The sequence below is a fragment of the Sphaeramia orbicularis genome, chromosome 7 (genome assembly GCF_902148855.1).
Source record: "Sphaeramia orbicularis chromosome 7, fSphaOr1.1, whole genome shotgun sequence".
Taxonomy (NCBI): domain Eukaryota; kingdom Metazoa; phylum Chordata; class Actinopteri; order Kurtiformes; family Apogonidae; genus Sphaeramia; species Sphaeramia orbicularis.
The window spans coordinates 21,844,410-21,869,527 of record NC_043963.1 but is presented as its reverse complement, the minus strand read 5'-3'; the positions used below and the strand labels follow the sequence as shown (position 1 = coordinate 21,869,527).

General features: G+C 41.4%; 1 protein-coding gene across 3 annotated transcripts in view; it reads right to left on the bottom strand.

Moving 5' to 3' along the window:
• Positions 1–970: 970 nt before the first annotated feature.
• tshz2 (teashirt zinc finger homeobox 2) overlaps positions 971–25,118 on the bottom strand; it is a 41,116-nt gene continuing 16,968 nt past the window's right edge. For all 3 annotated transcript variants that reach the window (XM_030139359.1, XM_030139358.1, XM_030139360.1), the window contains one exon: positions 971–4,737. In XM_030139359.1, the coding sequence (XP_029995219.1) occupies positions 1,700–4,737 (3,038 nt within the window). In that variant the 3' untranslated portion in view covers positions 971–1,699. The remainder of the gene's footprint in view (positions 4,738–25,118) is intronic.

Below are 25,118 nucleotides of genomic sequence, written 5' to 3'. Positions count from 1 at the left end.
ATATAGGAAATTGCCAGGGTTAAATCAATTTTCAATAAAAGCTTATATGAATTGTGAGTTACAGAGCATGCTCCTTTTGTAGTAAAATTACAATTAATAAACACAAACTACCAATAGTCTTTTTTTTTCCTTCCTGCAAAGCCTTCTGCTGCAGCTTAAGAACAATGCTTGCTCCAATTTAGAATAAGTTGCTGCTCTAAAACATAATGGCCCTACAGACAAATCAGAGATCCTTCGGTGAAGAAAGGCACTAAATAATTTATAGCTTTAATCTGCTCACTGAGGTGTGTGGTCTTGACAGTAATTATAAATGCAGGGAGAAATTATAGCTGAATACTTTAACTGCATTAGGAGTCATCTGATGAACAACGTGATTGCCTGCTCATTTCCAACAATAGGGGGCAAGTTGGTGTCACAGCATTCAAATCACCACAGTGCCCATGTGCTTTTTCCCATTTACCATCAAATGTCAGTAGCCTGTTATAAAATAGGGATTTGATGGGTGGAGGTAATTGAGGACTTGATTGCTTGAAAAGAGATGAATTGCATAAAATGTTTATGAATTTAGAAGGCAATTATTTTTAATAGCCTTGAAATAATAGAGCTGGAGGAAATATGTTTAATTGTTATGATACCATCTTGCAGCAACAGCAGCAGCAGCATTCACAGGAAAGCAATAAAGTCTGACAAGAAGATATATCTATGACTTGTATCTAAAAGTCATAAGGTAAAAAAAAAAGAAGAGAGAATAAGAAGGTAGTCCTTTGTTTTACCGATGCTGTAGTTTATAACATTGAATTAAGCGTTTTATAACATGTGGAAAATGTAAAATTTGTACAGTAGAATATATCAGTTCAGGCGTTTCAGCGTGATCAGTGTAAAACAATTTTAGAAACATATCTGCTTCTATCTTTTATTACCCTTAATGATGAAAGAGACGTCTTGGAAGAAAAGAATACAAGCTGTTATCAAATGTTAACTCTTTATTTGAATAAGTAAAAAAAGGTGCAGGTATCACAGGTATCATCTGTCTTGCTGTTATCCTTGTTGCATGAAACGCACTGTTTTTTTTTTTTCTTTTCTTCTAAAATATGTTTACATGTGAAATATCCTTGTTTCCAAACTGTCTAATTATTTTTGAGTCATGTACAGAATCTGAATCTAAACTGGTGATTAAACATTTATTAAAGTGCTTTTTTTTTCTCTTCTATCATTGCAACACAAAACATCTTTACATAGCAATACACTGTACAGTTCTGCATGTGTGTGTTATTGTGTGTTGGGCTATTTGTTTTCACAGCTGCACATTTATGCAGGTGTACTGTATCACAGAAGATGTAAAGTACAATTAGTTCATTATTTTGTTTTTGAAATACAATTGAAACTTGACATATCATACAAATAAATAGTAGTCATAGCCAGGGCTATTGCATGCAAACATCAGCAATTATGTTTCTTCAAGCAGTAATACATTTCATTACTGGTGATGCATTTGAGCAGGGTGCAAAAGTATCTCTTAGTGTTTCCTTATACAATTTCTAACCAGTGTGTCTTTGCTGTACTCCATGAAATGTCTTAAATGTCATAATGATGCACACTACACAACGCTAATTGAAAAATGGTTGAAATATCTGACCCGTGTATTAAAATAAAAAAGGAAGAAAAAGGGAAAAAAGTGACAATAATATGAAAAAAAAAACTACTCCTTGTCCATTTCCACATATTGTGAATGGTTGTCAGGGGATTTGCTGTGAGTTTTACTCAAATGGAGTTTGACTGCGTGATTGCTGGCAAATGTCCGACAGCAGAGCTTACATTTGAACTTTGAGTCAATGTCCTCCTCTGTGACCAGAGCTTCTGTGGCTCTGACACTGAGGGCCTTCGACAGTTCTGGCTCCTCAACCTTTGTCTGGTGCTCTACTGGCATTTTGCACATGTCTTTGATTTGGAACCCGAGATGGGACTCCAGATGGGAAATGAATGCGCTTGGTGACCTAAACTGGGACGCGCAGTCATTGCAGTAGAACACTGGGTGGCCCGTGTCCATGTTCTTCAGAAATTTGGTCCCTCCAGTTTTCCGCAGCTGGTATTTTACATTTGCTAACCAATGGCTTATGGTGGTCATGGACAATCCAGTGAACTTAGAGATGTGCATCCGTTCCTGAGGGCCGAGATCTGAGAGTAAGTACTTTCCCTCAGAGGTCTGAAAGAGGCTGGAGGCGAACTGCGCTTGCAGAATGAGAAGATGCCGGGGGTTCCAGTTTGACTGCCTACCTTTACGCTTGTGAACAGAGTACACCTCAGCAGACACATCCTCAAAGCGCCGCACGTCTGATTCCAGTTTCATTGTTGGGATCCTTGATGGTATGGAGGGTTTTGGTGTTGTGGCTTTCGGAAGCACCTTGACCATATCAGCGATGTCGGACAGAGCATATTTCTGTGGCATTGGCGTGGAGGGCAGTAGTGAGGAACTTGGCTTGCTGTTTTTAGATTTTGTCAAGTCTATTGGCTGGTCATTACTGACATAGAGAAAAGCGTTATCACGTCTATTTCTTATAGGACTTCCGAGCATTATAGGTTGTTTTTCGCTGCTACGGTTAATGTCAGCAAAAATAGACTGTGTGTGAGCAGATAGTTTATCTACTCTTGAGTTATTGGGCTTATTTGCTTTGCCCAGATGATTGTTCAGAACTGACTGCAGCGCACTAAGAGGGTTTATGCCAAGTATATCCGGAGTGTCACTGAGAGGCTCTGAAGTAGTGCTGCGTCCATTGCTGGCAGAAGGGCTCGGTGTCTTGCCTCTGTCAGAGAAATCTGGGCTCAACTTCCCTTTGATCACCTCACTCCCTTCATTCACACAGTCTGTATCAAGCTTTGAAGAGGAAGAGGAATCATCCTGACAATCGCTGTCATCATTCTCCACTAGATCAAACTTAATATTCTGACTTTCTTTACCATCGCTAATGCCAACCTTTTCTTTTTTGATGTCCACATTTTGATGCTGTCCCTGGGGAGCCTCGACTCCCACAGCACCGTGGTATAACTTCCCCTTTGGGGCGATCGGTCTCAGCTTGTGGTTAAATGTCTGCTTTAGCTGAGTGGGAGGAGATGCAGAGAGAGGGGCGCTTTTGATGATGCCAGAGAGCTGATAGGCAGCGTGAATGCTCGGGTAGGCACTCCAACTTGGTGTCCCTGTTTGAGCTTTGTTGATGGCAGAGGCCACTGTGTTGGCTAAAGATTTAAGAATGTCCCCTCCTCCACCTGAGTCCTGTTCAAGATCCTCCTCACGGAGATAAGGGTACTTAAAAGCCCCATTGCCTGCCTTTTGATCTTCACTCTCTTGCTTGTCATCTTTAGCTTCAGATTCTTCCATTTTGTCTGAAGAACTTTCCCCCTGGCTATCTTTCTCACCACTCCCAGGGGAAGGATTTTTTGGAGACACCTTTTCTCCCTCAGTTTCACTGGCAGCTGGCTCAGCTAAACCCTGAATCTTTTCTATGGCCAGGGGGTCAAGCGCTAACTGTTTACCCTTTTTGGAGGCTGAGTTTGTGACTTTGATGAAGTGTCCAGTAACCATCATATGAGTAGTGAGCTGCTGAAGTGTATCGTGTGAGCTTCCACACTCCATGCACTTAAGAATCTGAGACTTGCACGTCTCAAACTGCCAAGTGTAACTCGCTCCATTCTGATAGCCGTAGCGATTACTATTAGCATTTGAAATGGTGGCGGCTCGTTGTGCCTCAATGTAGCCAGATACACCAGTTGTAGAGTCAGGGGAACAGGGTCTCACAGCTTCAAAGGCCCGTTTCTTTGCTGGTGGCAATAATTTAGGTGTAATTACTGGGATTGGCTCTTTTAAAGGCACTTTTTGGTAATGTTTAGTTTTGATCATATGGACGCTCAAATCCTGGAGTGAGTCAAAGGAATGGCCGCAGAACATGCACTTTAAAACTTTCTGTGCATCCTCTTTTCCTTCCAAATCTTGCAAATTGCGTTTTCTGGACTTAGAGGATGACGCTGAGGAATTACTCTGTTTGCTGTGGTTGTTGTCCTGGTAATGTCCACTCTTGTTCATGTGGACTGTCAGCTCCACAAGAGTGTCATAAGCAGCGCTACAGTCCTTACAGCGAAATCGGCTGGCTCCCGTGAACACCGTGCCACAGGGTTTCGAGCTCTGCCTGTACAGGTGGACAGAGCTAAAGAGGTTGGGTTTCGATGCAGGTTTTGGAGAAAGCGTCTGCTGTAAGGTCTTGGAGAGCGCATCCTGATGCCAGTCAAATTCACTCTTGGTGCTTCCGTTGGTGCTGTCGCAGTTGGCTTTGCTGGTGTTTTTGCCCACTTTCAAGTCCATTCCTATACCTGTCCAGTAGGAATCAGAGAGAAAGTTTGCATAGGCTGCTCTCATTTTCTCCAAGCTGCTGCCCATGTCGTCTTTGTGTTTGGAGCTGTGACTTTCATCATCCCTCTGACTCTCAGGTGGCGAGGAGGTTTTGAAATCAGAGAGTCTGTCGCTGCTGTCGCTGAGGCGGGACTCCAACTCTGCCTCTTGATTGGAAAGGACACTAATGGGAGAGTTCTGGTTGCTATAAGTGTTAGTGCTCTTGTTGTCCAGCTCTCTGTCCTCTGACACTTTAGGGCTGGTCTTTTCTGAGCATTCCTCTTCAGTTTGAGTGTCATTCTCTCCGTCTTCCTCTGTGATAGAATCATGAAGAACAGCATCTTCATCAGGCATGTACACTAGAAAAAGTAAAAGAAAGACAAAAGAAAATTAATTGTACTGTTTGATAATTTAATAGATGCATAAAAATTCAGATTCAGCATCATATATTAGTTTTGCATTTTTGAGAGGATACAAAAAAAACCCCAAAAAAACACTTAAGACAACATTAATGGCCGGTTTTCTGTGCCTTGGGAGGTTCAGGAGTATAGCTGGACATAATGTCTTTAGTAACAGACTGCTGGTGGTGGAACAGCACCGTGTGATTCACGACAGGCCATTGACTTACTGCTGTGTCCGAGCTTTTTCTGGCCTCAAGTTGAGATGTTTACAACAATCATTGGCCACTGAGTGACAAAAGGAAATTGATTCTTCTGGAGCTTGTTAAGTGTTATTGCAAATGACCTATTCCATGGTGATTACAAATGCTTCAAAACTGTAATGAAAATTTAAGCTTTCTGTTCTTTGTAATATCTCAGCCCCTCTGAAGTCAAACACACTGATATTCTAATGTTCAGTTCTAAAGTCAAAGAGCTGGATAAAAAAAAAAAAACAAACCCAAAAAGAAACAAAGAAATCTTCAAATTTTAGAAGCTATCAAGTATCTCAATAAGAAGCACTTCAACATTAGAAAATAGTTTTGTGACAGAAAAATATGTTGCCAGTGTGCATGCTGATGCAGATACTGATGATCACGCTGGTGGAAAAGCAGATTCAATTATCAGAGTTAAAACTACACAATTATACAAAATTTCAAGAGATTACTGGCAATCTGTCATGTCATTATATTTTCCCTGACAGTCTCATAAACAGCAATTACTACTTTCATTATTCACCTGTTCATTCTCCTAACTCATAGAGCACAAACATTATTGCTTCAATTAACAGATAATTAAACAACAGTATTTCTAATTGACATATTTCCCATCATCCAATTAGTGGAAACTCTGACTCAGCACAGAGGGTTTTTTTTTTTCATGTGGTGCCAGGGTCTCCTCCACATAGTACGAATACAGCTACATGAGAAATAAAATGTCTTTTCTGAATGCAGCTGTTTCATATTACAGAAACTCAAACTACCCTGCAACTCATATTAACAATATCACAACCAGTGTTTGCATATCTTTTTGGAGACGTCCTCCAATAAATTCAGTTTGTCAGTGTTGTCACAGATCTCAGATATTTTCCGCTGCATAGTCATCTTGGAAAATGTGCATTTTGGGAGCGAGTTAAATATGAATAGAACCTAACAGCCCTGTCCAGGCACTTATGCATTTCATGTGGTTAATATTTCTTTTCTGAATAGAGGGCACTCCATGAGGGGATGGCTGAAGCCGAGCACTCAGGAGTCCCACACTGGGCGCTCCATAGAATGCCTTCCTTCTTTGCCATCTGAAAATAAGACTTTTTTTTTTTTATCAATATTTCACAAGTGCCTCAAGAGAAACCCTGGAGGTGAATTGCTTGCCAGCTAATGGATGGAGATGGAGATGGGATTCGGACTTTCAAAACAAACATGGAGAATAGGGCCCCGTGAACAAGAAGCTTCACACACATACACACACACACACACACATACACACACTCAGGATCCCCAATGTGCTGTGACCTTGATCCACCGCAAGAGAGATGTTTTGATTGGCCAACCGAGATCAGTGATGGCCTCCACAACACCCTTGATGCTAAGGGAGAGAGTTGTCAAGAGCACAGAGGTATGTTTTATTTATAGTCTTATATATAGTATTCACAGTGAAGGAGAACACCAATGGCTATGACAAGCTCCCAGTTGATGTCCTCTCTCTTCAAAGTCGTCACTAAAACTGAAGGAGTAGTAAGAATGAACACCAAAGTGGGCCGGTGAGCACTTTTTGAGTTCACTGATGTTTAAATAGAAATGGCTTATTCCTTGTATATGCCATCAGGGATGGGTTATTTCTTTAATATTTCATGTAGAATAAAATTCCTCAATAAATGTAATTCAGTTTACCTACATTTTTTTTAGTAGATGAAAAAATGTGTCTAAAAAAATACACTATAGGTGCTGATTCCCTGGTAATAACCACTTTTAGATGTAATTAAATCCATTTTAAAGTGTATGTTTGTGTCTTATCTGAGTATTTGAGGATAAAATTGACAGAGATTAACAGCTGCCCTTCCTGCTGTTCTATGGCTTTCTATCAGATGCCCTAAGTAGCAGACATCCAGAGGCACCAATTAACCTTCTGGCAGAGATCACTCCAAGATACTCGCATGTCTAACTCTGCTTCTCACACCATTTGTAACTTGCCAGCTCTTGGTCTATCACAGAACTGTGGCCATGCCAAGCTGCATTATTCTTAAATACAACACTAAACTCAAGGACGATGCCACTTTCAACCCAACAGACAACACCGACAAAATATCATGTCATGAAAATGAGTCTGTACAGAATACAGACCAAGCTGCTGGTATGTTTCATAAAAGAGCCGGGCTGAAAAGTATAAGAACTTGTGTCTCAATCCAAAAGTGCAGAGCTGAAATTGCTTTTTCTCAGGCGCATTTTTCACAACTCAGGAAAAAATAAATGTCTGCTTCGAAAATGTTGTCTTGGAGTCCATGCAAGGCAACTTCCAGCCTAACTAGCCTTACAAAACAAGAGGCTGGCATGCCTTGCCTGAGATTTAGCATGTCATAAACTGCTGTAAAGCCTCCAATCTGTGTCACTACAAATTTATATCTTCAGACAGAGATATGCAAAGGTCAAAAAACCTGAGGTGTCCATCATAAATCAGGCAGTTGAAGTGTTTATAACCTTTATCCGTTAGAACAGACTCTTGGCATAGCAAGGCCTGGATTTACAGAAGCAGCAGTCTGTTTCTGAGCCAAAAGGCCTTTTTTTCTCTCTTACATCTAGAGAAGGCAGCGAACTGCATAGGCAATAGTAGATTACATTTACTGCTACAACCATGGCAGCATGCTGTCCAAGTGGATGGGTGCTTAAGCCTTACATGACAATATATTTATGACTCAACTTTAAGCAGTTGTATCTCTGTGGAGTACAATCCCCTCTCCCGTTTGTAAGTGAGTCTATTCAGAATGTGTCAATCATTTTAGAAATCTGTTTGCCAGCTGTAAAAGGGCATTCTATTTCCAATATGAACACGCCAACAGAAACTTTTGTAATGGTGAGAACATCAACATTTATCCCTTGGAAGGTCAACATTTCCTTCATTAATCTGACAAGCCAGAGAGAGTTAGCAGCCTGAGGAGCTTAGCTAATGGACAGCTGCAATACCCAGTGCAGGACTTTGTGAGTATCCGAGGTAACACTATCTTCAGAGAAGATTGGGTAATTCATAGGTGCCAGTGACAGGTCTGCACGTCTGTGCCACTTTCCCCAGCGCTCTCTGGTTGTCTCAAGCTACAGTTTTTGCTGCTCGCAAATCAATATCTCTTTTTACTTCTCATTGATTGCCTAGCGGTGGGACCAACCTAAGCAGGACTGTTATGACATTTCTAGATTTCCCCCTGTCCTTGGAACAATCAATTACACGAGCATGGCAATCAAAACCTCTTTGCAAAATGAACCTGCTCCATGACATTTTCATCTCCCGGATTTATGCCATGTCAAGAAAAAAAAAAGAGGGAGAAAAAGGAGGTCTGCTGGATAGGCAGAGCACACGCTAACAAACGCAGGTCGGGATCACTGAACAATCTCCGAGCTGTCTCTAACTATCATCTGTTTTTCCTTCACACACATGTACGCAATGTACTCAATTAAGTGCGTGTAGATTTAAAAGCACTTACTCATTGTGTTCTTCTGTAGATATAAATAGGTGTGAAATGTCAGTCAAAAGTAGCTGCCGTACAAAACATTCTTCAAAAGTTGTGAAACTCTTTTGTAAGTGAAATGCAGCAGACTGGATGTTGTGCTTATAAAAGTCACATAAACGTGATTTCCTCAGTGAGCTATCATTAGAATGAGACGCACATGCCACAAGGTTTAATATTTGACAGTGATATCTGACTAACTCAGTGAGCAGTGCACGTCAAGATCAAACAGATGCATTGTCAGACATCCTGATGATAGTCCTGATGACACATCTGAAGTTAATTCTGAACTGAATCACATGAGAAATGGTGAAGAGCTAATTCTGAGCCCTGAAGCCATCTGTAAAGATCTGTAAACACCTCTCTCTTCATTGTTCCCTGTCAGGAAACAGTCTCCCCGAGCCCAAGGACACTGCAGAATAAAGAGAGAACAATCAAACCCAGGCTGCTCTCTTTGACAAAAATTTGTCTAGAGGTTAATTGATATCACAGAATGAAATAGTTTTGACTTGCCTTTAAATAGGAATGTGTGTAGAGTACATTAGTTCCCATCTGACCCATCATTTTATTCCAAATGACTCTAATGATGCCTTTAACAGACCTAAAAACTATGCACACACAATAACTGAGTCTATATCACGTTTTATTCAGCATTAAATGGTTATTAACAGGATCGTGCTTCACATTATGTGAAGGATAAAAAGGACAAAACATAGATTAGATAATAAAAAGTGGGTTTAAAGGAGCCGTGAACTCCCACAAAGTGGTTTTGTTGGATCTTTCTGAGGGTTTGGCTACAAAACCATGAGACGGAAACACTCATGTTAATTTTTGTATGCATGAAGGAGATGTTACTTAAAGCGCATTACTTACTTCACTAAACACAAGCTATTCATGCAGATAAATGCCTTGCTTTCATACACCCTCAACTTTAATATTTAATAGTCTAATATAATCAAATAAAACCTCGCGTCTCAAAAAAGACATGGACAACTTTAGGACAGATTGTGAACACAGCAAATGGCACCATGTGCTCAGATGGACCCGGAGCCAGATTAATATGATAGGATCGCAAATATGACACCATATCCTGCCATCTGGCTGTTCATTTGGGCAAAAATGATCACAATAATTATGGCAATTAATCAAAACTGTTTTCACAACCAACATTCTGTTAACTAAAAACACAGAGAACATTGGAATGCACAATCAAGACCCTAATAAACCCACAAAAAAATATCCAGACAGACTGCCTTTAAGCACATTTAGTATGAGTTATTCAGGTATTTTTATGTAATGACACACATGTGGGAATTTCAGTCAGGGCTTGCCATGTTGCAGGGATACTAATCATGATATTTGCCGAGCCACATCAGATTGCCCTGCCGAGCTCCAGGAACCCCTTCCCTCCGTGATGTCACCGAGCGATGCTGCTCCTTTTGATGCCTACTAGAAGCTTCTGCTCCGAGACGCATCACTCGGCCTGCTGCCTAATTGGAAGTGAGCGGTGGGAGAGCATTGCAATCTGCACTCCAGCACCTAAGTCATCACTTTGAACGTTTCACAGCCGCCGCATCACATGCAGTTGCCTGGTGTTGCATCTCACCAAAGGGTCCCCTATCAGCACCGGCAGAGACAATAATACACACACATATTCCCATCCTGTCTTCTAGACCTTTACCAGACTAGAAACACTAGGAAAGTTTATGGTTTTTTTTTTTACAACGTAGACAGAGAAAAAAACAACAGTGTAAGGCGAGATATTTTTAAAGTGTTGGTTTACCCATATTATTTTTTTCAGGCTTTTTAAGTCTTGAAACTAGTTTTTGTTTTATTTGCCCATTATTTAGGATATCTGTGTCTAAGATATGTCCCTCAACCAATTCAGAATTATATTTGTGATTAGCTTTGATGAATTAGCATTATGCATTTTTATTTTTCAAGTTATTAAATTATGTGAAGATACCAATATTCCTAAAAGTAGGGGAGAAAATGTTATTTGGAAACATGTACTCACCCTTTAAATTACTGTCTAGTTAAAAATCTGCTGTATACTGTATAACTGTCTGATTTCTTCTCTTCTGCTAACAAGCGAAGGTAAATATAAACAATTTGTGAGCGTGAAGAGTAGCGTTACAACCGAAGAAACCTAAAAGCTGCAGTGTATATTTGTCAGATTATAGATGATCTTTTCTGTCCCGACTGATATAAAGTTCCAGTTGGTGGAGCAGAAGCGGGGCAGATTCAGCTCGAGTGTATTTTCAACAAGCAGGAAGGGAGCAGCCTCGCGCCGCTCTGTCACTTGGTTTCTGAAGAGCCCGTGACACGGCTCTCCAGGAGCGACATGATGAGGTCTGATGGTTCCTTTCTGCAGAATAGCAGTTTACCCCTCATTCACCCTTATCAGAGAGTGAACCCATCATCTTACAGTACGCCACTCAAACCGCTTCGCATATTGGAGCTGACCAGTCGAGCAAACAGGGCGGTACTAATAAAAGACCATCTTGCTTCGGTTCAAATTTCCCTGATTGAATGTCAGTCAGGAATGTTTGCGTGGCAGCAGGGAGGAAAGTGGGCCATCGTTTAAAGGACCACTGCCTTGCACACATAAGGCCTTTGTTCTAGTTTTATGAGATACTGAGTGAAAGGTATGATGGCCTACACTCGTCTAACGTGCTGTTTGTTTTTCATGCCCACTAGCCTGACTAAATAAAGAGCTTTTCAATTCCAACTCAATCATTGTCGGATGTTTTGTAAACACTTGCTTCGTGGAATGATTCCGTTTCATTCAGTGTCTGTCCACAATGTAATTATTTTTAATATTAACTCGGTGCTGTTTTTCCTTCTGATATCATACTTTTTCTTATGCAATATGAAAGCATCGTGAGCAGCCGGTGGCAAGTCACCTTCACTCTTTGCTCCATGGACTACATGTTCTATTTAGCCATCCCCGGAGATCAGTAGACTTATATACAGGACATACAGTCCCTGCATCATAAACTTTGCATGAACCCTAAACACTGGCCCTCCCAAACAACAACAGCCCTCCATCAAGGTCAGGGCTTGATGAATCTGATAGTGCAGCTGGAAGAGACTGTGTGTATTCTATTAAACAATCTGCATTTCACTAACTCTTGCCGCTCGCTCTGTCCCTGTATGGATCTTTCATTAGATTCTGGATGAGCTCCAGCCAAAGCTTTCCTTGTACAAGCAGTTTTATGCAGTTTTCAGCAAAGGGAGGCATTTTTTTACATTCCAAGTTCATTAATAGTAGATTGCCACTTTTTCCCTTCATTAAATACAATGAGGCTACAGAGTGAATTTGCAGCTGAAGCGTGGTACTGTCAGTTTCTAGTGGGACCAAAGGCTGCTTCATGGCAAGCATAAAGGGAGAGAAGCAAGCCCGCCAAACCTGGAGCTCTGTGGGACAAGACGAGCAACAGTAAGAGAGGCAGAAATGCTTCAAAACAGCCTGCTCCCTCCTATTCAGATTCATTTTAATGGCAAATTTGTTGTCAAGTGTCCTCCGCAAAATGATTAGGGCCCGCTGTTTTCTGAAAAGTGCAAACTTCTGGATTTGCCTGGTGCGCATTGTCACTTTGACAGCCCATTCTGAGAACAATGGCTGCCCAAATAGTGAAATGTGTTGGCACCCAATAGTTGAAAGTTTCCCCTCAAAACAGGCTTTCTGCTGTTTGTGGGTATTCTGCTGTGTTGATATCTAGATGTTGATTAGAATGAAAAAAGAATCCAGTGAATTGGGCTCCCCAGAGCAGGCACATCAACCATTGTAAGAGATTGACAGTCACTCCATTGAGCCAATTATTTCTGTTCATAAGACCTGTTTCTATAAAAACTGGTTAAAGACTACAGTCATTGTTAGGGTGTCTGAATTAAACTGCTGGTAGAATTTACAGAAAACCAACAGAATCAAATGGCAGGACTGCCCACTTAGTGTTGCTTTTACTCCATGCGATAATTACAGACATTATACTGTTTCTATTAACTCTTAAAGCTGATACAGTGAGAAGCAGAATGAATGCATAGAAGAAACATTGTGTTCATAGTCTAACCTAGTTATGCAGGCTTTTGTTGTGAGTCAATTTCTGGCAAATTATCCTCAAGTCACTTACTATAAAAGAAAAATAATAAAAACGAGAGGCAGCACCTTGCATGTGTGGGATGTATGTTCATTAATACCACACTGCAAATATATCAAAGCTGTTCAAATATTGCCACTGGAAAGTCAGCGCAACAAAAATGTTTTCTCTGTGCTATATCCTCATTTAGCCTACGAGTCAGCGGCGTGACATTTCTAAGGTGTTCAGCTGTAATGGAGGAGGAGTAGGTGCCGACTGCAAGACGAGTGCAGAGCCTTTTTATTCATTGCATGGGAGAAAGTGGTTAATTTATTGAAAAGAAGGTAGGCGGACGAAGCAGCGGAACGGAACTGATACCCTGCGTGGCTGTAGGTTGTGCACCGAGGGGGAGGGAAGAAGGGTGGAAAGTGAGGGGAGAAAAAAAGGAGGTTGAGGGAGGCGGAGACCAGAGCGACAGAGGAACGGTTAATGGAAATGAGTGACAGGCTTTCAGAATGATTTACAACGGGTGGCGCTGCGGCAGAGCCAGCGCTTGATGGATGATCCTGAAAGACGGAGACGAACCATAAATCATGTCTTTGAATCATTGACAGAGATAAAGGAGGGGGAGAAAAAGCAATGGCATTGACGTTCATTCTTCCAATAATGTACATTGACGAGTTACACTACGGAGCCTTAATTAAAAAGTGAACACGGGTCTTCTCCCACTCTCAACCCCCCCTTCCTCTTCTTCCTTCCCCCCCCCTGGCTACGCTCTTCTATCCCTCTCTTCTCTATTGCGATATCAATGGTAATTAAAGATGCAGCATCCCCGGCCCCTGTCCCATAGCCACTTCCTCCAGCTTCCCACAGCAGCCAGATTAGATAAGTGCTCTGCTAAAAGATAATGTCACCCCTCAACAATATCAATGTGGGTCTGGCCCATTTGTTTCTACATCTGTAAACACACACACATAAACTGAGAGGAGCGGAAGAGGGGGGCCGAAAGAGGCTAGCTTTATTTCTTTGGTGCGGAAAACAAATAGGAATTGAGAAGGTTGTGTTCACATCTGACAAACAAAAACTAAACACCGCTCGTCTTTAGTTACGTACGCGGAGTGTTATTTTAAAAATGTAGCATCAGAGGAATATTAGATTTTTTTTTTTTTTTTCTCCTCGCATGAAAATCTCCCACAACAGCCCACTCTTAAAAATTGTGTTGTTCTGTCTTGAGTGCAGATGGCACTTTGATAAACAGAAGGAGCCCTGTAGGAGCAGAGAGGCTGAATGAGTGGCATTCCACATCAGCTGAGCTCCCTTAAAGTGCACACAATAGAGCAATGAGGTGAAAGTAATCCTAAACATCTGTCTTATGTGTCCTACACGCACAGGCTGTTTGTTCAAGTTCGAGGAAAGACATTAGCAAGAGGGGAGAGCAGAGGAGAGAGAGAGAGAGAGAGAGAGAGAGAGAGAGAGAGACGGTAGAGGAGGATATATCAATTCATGCACTAGTTCTCCAGAGGGATTAAGCAGGGCCTCTGTTGTCTGTCCTCTCACTGCTCTGGCAAACAAAATGGAGAAGACTGCCCTACTAATGCAAATACCCTCTTTTATGACATATACTGTAGCAGGCGTGGGTATAAATGAACCCTTAAAACTGAAATGTATTTTAACCTGATTGCTTTTAATTATTCAGACTTGTAATGTTTTATAACCTACTTTTTGTGACTTTTTTTTTTTTTGAAAAGCCCAGCACTGTGTCAAACTGCTACTAATAAGGCTATTTTTTGTGCATGAGGGCTGTTTCTCGAGGCCTCGTGGCAGCCTGTTCTGCCCATGTGAGAATGTGATGAAAATATAACAGGCCCGGTGCACTGTCCTGTTTGACGGCTACGTAGGGAGACCGGGGGCAGTCGGTCAGCTTGCTGCATATGGGGATATTCACCGAGAAAAACTGAAAGACACACAAAGCTGACGCTGTCTGTCCATCCCTCTCCTGCTGTGAGAAGACATTTTGGCAAGCTAAAATGGAAATGAATACACAATGGTCATCTCGCATTGAAAAGCAGTGGCAATAATATTGGTCAGGCAAAAAGCTTCTCTGTGCAGTTTGCATATGTGTGTGTGTGTGTTTATGAATGATTCATGCTGCAGAACGGCAACACAAAAGCTCACACTCAGGTTTCGCACGATTTGAAAATCATTTTCATTTGAAGGCTTGAAGTTGTTCATATCATGTTTGATCGCATCCTTGCATCAAAACACAGTATGATGGACAAGAGAAATAATTACTTGTCATTCATGTGTCTGAGTTTTCTCTTCTCTCCTCTTTTGTTGCGGTTAAACATGTTCCTCTTAACACTTTTTCCTCAACAAACGCCAAAGCTCTGACACAACTTTCAAGTCACACTTTAAAATAAAAATAACAAAAACAATTTCGTTCGATTCAAAAAAGATGAAAAACAAATCAGGTAACTGCAGCCGTGAAGCCAAATTTCTGATCCTGACTATTCAACTGAATGAATCAAAGGGCTTGAGTGTAATGAACTTCTCAAGAGTCTCAGTCATTAGAGGACGATAGTTCTCGTTGATCTTAAATGGTCTTAAAGATGATCCATACAGTAATGAAGCCAGCTCTGCTGCTGGCCTGATGCCCAAAACGGGACATAATCAAAGTCACAGGGGATACGACGGAGCTACTGTTACCAAACAACAGCCTTCTTTTCCTATTGTATCCTCCTCTGAAATAGAAAAACAAGAAATATCTGTTTGTCATTACACTGTAGATTGTAAATTCTAAATTTTTAAATTCATAGCATGTGTTTCAGGGCCGTCAGCTGGGACCGCAGAGCAGCAGGACGACTTTAAACCTGCTGGGTCTTTGGAAAGCAGCGTGCAGTGTCCAAGGCCCACCCTCCTTCTGACTCTTCTGCCTGGACCACCCTGCTTGCTGTGTTACACTACATGACAGGACGATGCTGCTCAGTCCTTGGACCCATCGTATTGTTTTTCTTGGACCATGGTGAAAGCAAATAGCAACTAAAGGGCCCCGGCGCTCGCAGTAAAAACCAAAAACCCGTGCAGTCATTCATCAAAGCCCAGACAACTCGCTACTCCCCCACCAACTACCAACCCCCCCAAGGCATGGCCATCTCCCCCCCACTCTGGGTTTTAACTAGGACTCCAAATAATTCCAGAAATGACAAATGATACTTATATCTCTGGCCTGTGCCGAATCAATAAGCATGCAGAACAACTATCCATCTTGAGAGGTATCGACAGACGCAGCTCGACATCGGCAGAGAAGCACTTGGTGGCTTTATTCGGGGTTGGGATGGGAGGGAAGAAGGAGAAACAATACACTCACTTTTAAATTACAGTAAACCACCCAACATTGTTAACAATCAAAAAACTATTACATGACCCGAAGCATCTGGAGTTATTTTTCAAAGAAATCTCACAATGTAAAGAAGGAAAACATGCCCTCGCAGTGAGAAACCCCACTGACCATTAGTGAAAATATGCACAACCCCGTGACCTGAGACAGGGGTTATTTTGACATGAGCACCTGCACATGTTTACATGGCAGTTGTGTGCTGAGTATGAGCTGATGGGTGGCGATATGGCCCCTCTCTGGTCCCCCGGCTGGATCGGAGCAGCTGACAGATAGCACTTCAGAGCAGCTTTAGCTGCAGCTCCCCTTGAGGGGCTGTGATTGATGACTCGCACTGCCACCTAGATCCATTTTCTCCTCCAATCTGACTCCTCGCAGGTAGACTAGAGTCCTGTTTTTCTCTCTCTCTCTCTCCTGCTCCCCCTCTCTTTCTCATTCCCCTTCAAATTCAAGTGGGCTCATTTTCACGATGGAGTTTACCAACAGAACAACTCCAAAACATCTACTTTAAACAAATTAAGAACAGAACTGTACAGAGGAAATCATTTGAACTAAATGCTCCGCAAAGCCGCTTTAATTCCGACATTAAAGATCAGAAAAGTAAAGAAAAAAAAAACTATAGGATATTTTGAGGCATAATGTCATTAACAGGGAAAATGTTAAGACCCAGGACCCCTGCAGGTCTGAAGGCATTTAAGAACAGTTAGCTTAGCCATCTGGTAGACAATTACACAGGAACAAACACACCGCCTCAGCAAATAAAGCTTGGCTCATCAATCACGAGAATGGCCAGAAGTTGGCCTGTTATTCCCCCTGATTTAATAACCCGATGAACTGCAGTGAGATCCAGCAGAAGTCCTCAAGTCAACTGGAGAACATCCCAACATTAAAAATAGCATTATGCAGCAGAAGCTCTACGTGTGACAGAAGTGAAGAACTCCTGCTGGAAAATGTTTTTCAGTTACAATTTGCATTATAATTGGTGCTGTCAAAAATAACATGCTCATTTTTGCAATTAAAATAAAAAAATGTAACACAAATAACATAACACAATTAATGCAGCTCTGTTTTGTTTACTTCCTTTAGTGTCTGATCTATGACTGGTGTTATGCAGGAGCATCACTACATTAGCAGATCAACTATATTTGTCACTAATGTGGTTATAACATAAGTTTATTCTTAATTAAACACCTTTTGAGTAGCTTTTTGTTCTTGATCTAGTAGTACCAGAGTGCAGCAAAAAAGGATTAATTATGATTAATTACAGAAAAATATGCAATTAAGTAGTATTTTTTTTTATATAGAGTGAATTTAATCTTTAAACTTAATGTTATTTATGGACTTGTACTTTTGTTTCCTGCTCAGCAGAGAATGGAAAAAAACAATGTTTCTTAAATTATACTTTAATTTGGACCAGACTGAATATAAATGAAACTCAACCAGAAGTACAAGGTTAAAAGTAAAAATCATTTACTATTTCCAGTTTGAAGTAGTTTACTTAATTAACATTTGCCCCATGCTTTTAATTGCAACCATATTTCCCTATGGGACCTAAATTATGGATTGTCTGGTAATTGCAGATGTTCATATGAGATGGTGACACAATGTCAACGCTATTTCTGAAATTACAGAAGAGGATGATGAGGAACACAGGAATAGTGAATGAATTCTAAATTCACCAACTTAATAACCAACGACCTAAAAGAATCAAAACACACTAATACCATGCTATCCGATCTCTGGGCCATAAAAAGGATGAGATACAGCCTGAATTTCACCTGGATGCAGGTCAGTCTTTGTCAGCTTCACCGGGGTGTTTTCTGAGCCAAGAACATATTCATCTGTGTTTCTGGGTTGTGGCCTGCGTGGCCTGTGAGGAAGAAAAGAAGTAGGCCACCGCTGCGGTCTCTGATTCTCCTCAGTACACGCGTCACCTGCCAGCTCATGTGGCCCAGCTGAGATGTGAACAGGTCTGGCAAGAACCAAATGTTTTCATTTACCTCAGGGGCATCTACACTCTTCTTTAGCAGGCGGTGGCAGGCTTACATGTCAAGATACTGGCCTGGGACTCTTGGGCCTCTGGGAGAGGTCACGCACTCAGAGCTTAGGTTCACAAAACATCAAGATATAACTCTGCAAGAAGCCAGTCAGCCCACACCTCTGCATTACATATCGCTGCAGCCTCAAAGCTAAATATTACCAAATAACATCACATGAGTTATTAATGCAGTCTTACTGGTAACCAAAAGTAGCAGATCCCAACACCTAGAAACCTGAGAATATGCTTCATTGCACCTTTATGCTCAGATTTGATATGTGTTCACATTGTTTGATGGATCCACATCCTACTGGGCAGCAGGGGGTGGCGGAGCTTCTCAGGCTAACCTCAACACATCTATTTCTAGCTGAGGACTTGCTGACAGCACATTTAACTTTGTGATCTTTACATGAGAGACAGCTAACAGTTGCTGACAGCTGAAACATACTGAGCCCTATTTCCCTATACAATACCTTATTGACACTTTTCATTTGATGAGGATTTCAACTAAGTTTCAGATGAAAAAACTCAAGTCAAGGTGGTGGGTACAAAAATATCATGAAAAAAAGGTTGATTTCCAGCCAGCTCATGGAAACCAGTAGCTCCTTTGGGGAGGTTCTGGGAGGGAAAGGGGGGGGCAGCGGCTGTCTATAGAAGCCTGATTTATGATGTACTCAGTTTTGCATGTGTGTTCACAGGTTTCTGGGAGTTACACTCAATTAGAGCAGCAGGGGTTAGGAGTATGTTTTTCTGTGGATAAGTTAAAGCTTGACACGTTTATTTCTGCCAGTGCAGCTGAAGAGCTGGTGACAGCCTATCAAAAGTCATTTTCTTTGATCACCCGACTCAAAATGTGGGAAATAGTAACCGTCCCTGACAAGTGAAAAGAAAAATCCAAAGGAACACAAAATGTTTATAAAGCACAATCTTAAATACCAGTCAACATAACCAAGAGCGGAAAATAACTCTATGGTGAAGATGAAAATGTCATCACTTAGCAGGACAACAAGAAGCTGACAAATGCAGTGCTAATCAAATTTGTAAATTCAAATTAGCTTAAATTTAATTCTTGCAAAGCATGACCAGGGAGCTTGCATCAAACCAAAGACTGAAGAGCGACTTAATGGATTCAGCAGAACAAAATCCCCAATTACAAGTTAAATGCCATGTCCCTCCACAATTTATATAAAACTAGTAAATCTTATTTTTGAGACATTTAATGATTGAGCCAGCCAGTGAGGCAGGGGAACAAAGTACCAGCGTAAGGAGTTACTCATATCCCTGTTGAAAAACTCCTCCGTTTAATGATTCACCACTAAGGAGAGTCCACACACTTCCAGAAGAATTCAAATCCCTTTTCCCACAGCCTCTTTCAGTCCGTATGATAAATGACACCCGTCATTCCGCCGTTGCCAAACAGCACAGAGGGGAATTGTACTGATATATGATTCACAAGAACAGGAAATAAACTCTGCCTTTCTCTGTAGCTCTCCCTCTTGCCAAGTAGGACGGACCTGGACAGTGTCAAGGCTCTCATGGTAGAGGCAGTGGGAAGGCTGACAGCGTTGAAACCCAAAAAGGGAATAGACAGTGGGTTTCCAAAATGAACTCTCCTCTCTCTCAAAACGCTGGAGCTCCTGATGACTGATGAAAGGCACAAAAGCCACTGTATTAAAATAACAGCGGCATCTATGGGAACGAGCTTAGGAAGATCAAAAAATTAAAGAGAGGGCAAGCTAAAGTCTGCAATTATCAAACAGCAGAAAAAATATAGAATGAGCAACCTTCTTCTGCCCCCAATTACAATGCAGCAAGTGAGGCTAATTACTGCGCCTTGATTATTGCAGATTTCTTAGTGAGTGAGAGTGACAAAGACTCAGACAGATAGGGTGCAAGTTCAGATAAGGCTAGTATATACACATATAGACAGTGGAGTGTGATTGAATAGCAAATATATCCTATCCTTTAAATGTAAAAATATGAATAATAAAAAAAAAAAAACAGTAAATTAATCCTTTAGACTGCGTTTTCCATTAGTCGCTGCTGAAGCAGTCACACTAGCTTGGTGTTCTTGTGTCAGAGACAGAAGGAAAGGCACATCCTGCTGCTGAGCGGCTGCTCGCCTTCAGGCAAGTCCCTTCAGGCCAGCGCTCAGCGGTAGGCCTCCCACTTGGGCTCAGAGCACAGGGATGTGCCCAGGGCCAGGACCAGCAGCACTCAATCACCCAGACAGCGACATCCTTTCGCCATCACTATCAGAGAGGCCCCTTTGGGGTGGTGTGAGGGAGGGTGGGGGAGATATTTATGAGTGGAGCGTTCACACACACGCCCATGCGGCTGCGATTCCGCTGATATACTGTCGGCTGGACTGTGGGATGGAGCCATATAGTTCATCTCCTCCTCATTTTTAGCCCCTAACCAGACCCCTGTAAGTGCTCCTCTGAGCTTTACAGGTTGGGTCTGATGCAGGAAGCAGACAGGGAACAATGCACCGCATGTAAATCTAGTGCTTGAAATGTGAACCTAGAATGATACCTGGTGTTAGAACACAGTGATTGGCTCTCATTATCAGTGATTGCTTGGTTTTAAAATGTGAACCAAATGATCAAAATAAGCTGTAGTGAAGGGGAAAAAACTATGTACAAGCTGCAGTGTTTTGGCACTATTTGTTACAAAAGACATTTCAGTCAAGCCCTCCATGATGAGCAGCATATGTTTACCTAAGAGGTGCATTTTAATGCCTCTTTACCTTTGATTTCAGAGCAGAATAATTACAGAGGAAGCCAGGTAAAACCCTGTGGCAGATTAGGGAAGTGAGTTGGAAATGGGTTCAAATTGTCGCTCTGAAGTAAAGAGGCTACTTTGCACCACAAGGGGTTTCTTTCCTCAGGCAGGCCAGGGGATTAAAAGAAGCCATAAAAGGTCTCTGTAATGGCATCAGTAATGTCTTGCTGCCATTAAAAACGGTGAGAAAAACATCTGCTTTGCATTTTTCACTCCCCTGCTACTCATTTGTCTTTCAAACTATTTGAGAGAGTGCCTTGGTTTCAGTGTGCTCATATTTTTTAGGATACGCTATTTTATAGACTTGATCCAACAAATGTTTGCCTAAAACCAAGGCTGGATTTGCAAATGGCCAACCTGACTTACATGAAGTGGTTGCTGAAAACATATATCAACAAAATTTAACTGAAACATCAAACTGCGTAAAGGTACATCCAGACAGGCAGCATGTCAGCAGCCTTTAATAGAGTTATATTTATTTTCTCCTACACTTTGCCAAAAGAGACACATTAAACCCATCTGTATTCACACCCAAATCACAAAATGGGAGTCAGTGTGGTATAAACACATTGATTGCATTATGGCTAACCCCTAACCATTAGAGGTGCACTGTATCCTCTTTTCCTGAGCTTCAGGAAAACTGAGGCCCAGCAGCAATCTTTTCTAACCCTTTAATAAACCATAGCCTGCTTCATTAGCTTCCCCTCACAGAGTGATTGATCGGTGCCAGTCACAAAAACCCCATCCTCGCTCTGCCTACCTCTCCTCAACCCACTAAATAAGGTACTTTTTTTCAGCCAGCTACCACCATCACACTATTAAAGGGGAGTATTCAGTGTGAGCCAAAGAGGGAGTGGCATCAGCCGTGGATGGCAATGCAACAGTGTTCCTTTTGTTCAAACGCTGGGTCAAAATCAATTTATAGGATGCACTATACCGGGCTCTGTATATTAGATTCGTACGGGTTTAGATTCTTGACACATGAAAGGAGAAGGAAAAAAAAAAGGTTGTAACAATGAGCTGTTCATGTTACACTGACGAAAATACATTAAGAATGCAGCCTGACTGAGAAAAAATTAGCTGGGATTAAAGGTGCAGTTTATAGACAAGATGACTCATTATTTTGCCAATTGCCTTACAAGTCTCCTATTATTAAATTACACTCACTGGGGTTGTATTGCTTTTCTTCACGTAGTAATTTTATATGTGAAATATGAATGCTTGAAATCATAGAAAATCTGAAAAAACACAGATAATAAGTCCTTAAATTAGACATTAGATGTAAGGATGAAATTAGATGCAAGACACCTCTAAAGCAACATGAGGAATGGGGCTTGCATACTAATTTAGAGAAAATTACCTATCTGATAATAAAAAAACACACCGTAAATGCTTATCCGGATTGCTACCGCAATTGCAGGAAGGCAAACAATAAGTCAGAGTTAAAATACAACTAACATGAATGTAAAATCTTACCGGCGGAAGGAAGAAACATGTAAACCTATGATAAGAGTGGATAATGCAGCATTACTGTAATAATGACGTATCATCCTCCTATTCTCTATTATGGGCTGGACTCTTTTCTCTTTAGTAACACCTAAATGTATGTGCTGTGAGATCCTTCACTGCTCTACAGCGCAGGAATAGAGAGATACAGAGAGGAGAGGTGCTAGATAGCTGCTCAGCTGCAGTGATAAAGTCAGTAATATCACTATCTCGCCCTCCTCTCCCAAGAATTGCTATAAACCTATTTCGAAAATTGCACCCATATATTCAGTGAAGACAGTTAGCTCATCCCGGTGACAGTGCAAACTTTTAGGCTGAATTATGCCAGTGTCATTCAGAGGGGTTTATCAAAGAGGGTCAATAACTCACAGACCCAAATCTGAGATAGGCTGGCCCATGCAGCGCCTCCTGCACTATACTACAGGCAGCTGGTGTGCTGCCATGGAACAGCCTGCTGCTATTGCTCAGGACACAAGATGGTGCCCAGTCACACTACTACATGGTAATACTGGAAGCCGTACAGCCCCAGTACGTGCACACACAGGAACACAATGTGAAATACTGGACAAGTCAACACAAATACCAGCCAAATACACAAAAACAAACTTTGACTCATAGAATTCTTTGGCGATGGATTCAGATGATTGTGTTTGCTCAGGGGATATGAAACCAAAATTATTGTTATTAATCAGTTTAATATGTGTTTTTTTTATGCAAGATGGATATATTTCTTGTGTGCTAAGCAACATTTAACTGTGCACTTTCTACTGACTGAGTTTAATTCAGATAAATATTAAAGATGTAGACAAAAAAAAAGTCCAATTCTTGAAGGGATCTCTCAAAATAGAAATACTTGTTCACCAGTGTCCTACTATAGTACAACTGAAATATGTGATGCCATTTTGCATCATATTGGGTTCAAAGCACATTTTTCCCTGATGCCAATCTGCAATTACCCAAATTCGATGTTTGTCATGTGCAAACACTTAGCAGACTTTGACATTCATTTGATTGTAATGGGCTTTTCAGTGGGGGTTTAGTCTGCAGGATGCTGCAAAGCGAACACATGAAAAAAAAAAAAAAAAGTGTCATTTGGGACAGAGTAAATTGGTATCATTTATCGTTGAAACAGACACTTTATATTTTCCTCAGTGGGTCAGACTGGTTTCAAGTGTTACTTTAAATCCTGAGACTTTTCAGTGGGACTTCTTGCCCCCTTTGTGTCTGCAGTCAGAGGGGTGATATCACCTGCAGCTGTTTACAATTAGCTGAATTGTGTCCCTTAGCAGCACTTAAGTTTTACTCACCATCTTTAAAATCTGTATTTTCCAGATGGGCTGACGTTGTGGCTCCGTCATACAAACTAACTCAGCCTCTACAGCAGAAAATGAGATTTTTACTCATTTAAAAACACCATCATGGAAAGAGCTGCTTGACTTGCAATGATCTGACTAAAGCCTATCATCACCACCTAACCGCGCTAATGCCAGACTGTGGAATATGATGAGGAAATTTCATAACATTAGTGCATAGGTGACGCAGTGTCCACCAAAATATAACCTGCCCTTATGGTGAGACACGATGACTGCTGTACACAAACTACTTTGCTGCACGGATCAGCAAAAAAAAGTGTGTTTGGGTCAGAGTGATGCATGCCCACACATTCCCTGTGAAGAGTTAGAGCTGTGCTATGAAAGAACATGAGGTCTATCAGACACCCACAGCCATGAGCTACTTTGCATCTATCAGGCCTCAGATGACAGACAGTTGTCTGTGCATTCACATACTTACAGTACAGAGGGATAATTCTGTTATCATATGTGCCCCAGATTTTGAGCCAAACAATGCAGACTAAGTTCTGAGCTCTTTAAATCCACTGGTGAAAACTATCGAGTGCCTTAACACATTTTTGAGAGTGAGCTGTCACCGTGACTAGAGGAGACAAACAGCGAAGCAAGTCTTGGATAAAAAAAATGTCCAGATCATCACTTCAGTGTTTGGAGATTTTAGCCATCAATTTTAGAGAGGAAACCAGCCTAAAAATAATATGAGCAGGAAAATAACTCAGTTAATTGCTTTTCTATGTGTCATCTGTTATTAGCAATGAATAATATCTCTCTGTTTTTAATAAAACAAACCCATTTAAATCTTGCTCATGTGCTTTAGTGTAATACACAAAAACAGTCATATGAACTATGTGTTTATGTAGTATTGTATACTAGTATAAGCAGAGGCATTGTCAGGAATAATGATCAGTGTGGGATACTTTTTAACTGTATACACACTGCGCGGTTCACGCCTGTAGGGCAGGAGTGCATTCCAACGAGTGGAGTGACACTGCTCTTTATCCAGACAGAGGTGGAGATGATCCTCTCTCACAGTGGGGCCTTCCCTTTGTGTACGTGTGTGTTTAGGGTTGTCTCGGCAACCGCAAGCCCTGCTCCTTCATTGGGCCGGGCCGCCCCGCCCTGAGCGCTGTTGTGCTTAGAGGAGGGCTGCTAGCAGAGCTAATAGTCTACCTGAGGTTTAGTTAAGTAGGCGCATGTGTGTTGAGTATATATGGCATCATCAAAGCATGCCAATAATTACAGAGTTGGGTTATTACTGTATGTGACTGTTATTTTCATTAACATTCATTTCCCGTCTCCGGTAAGAGTAAATACCCACCCACCAGTTTAATCACAGGTTTATTTCAAACCAATGCAGTTATCTCCATGATATCATCAAGCCCTCATAACTTGATGGTGGATGAGATATTTATTTTTATGAGAGGCAGACTTCTACAAAGAG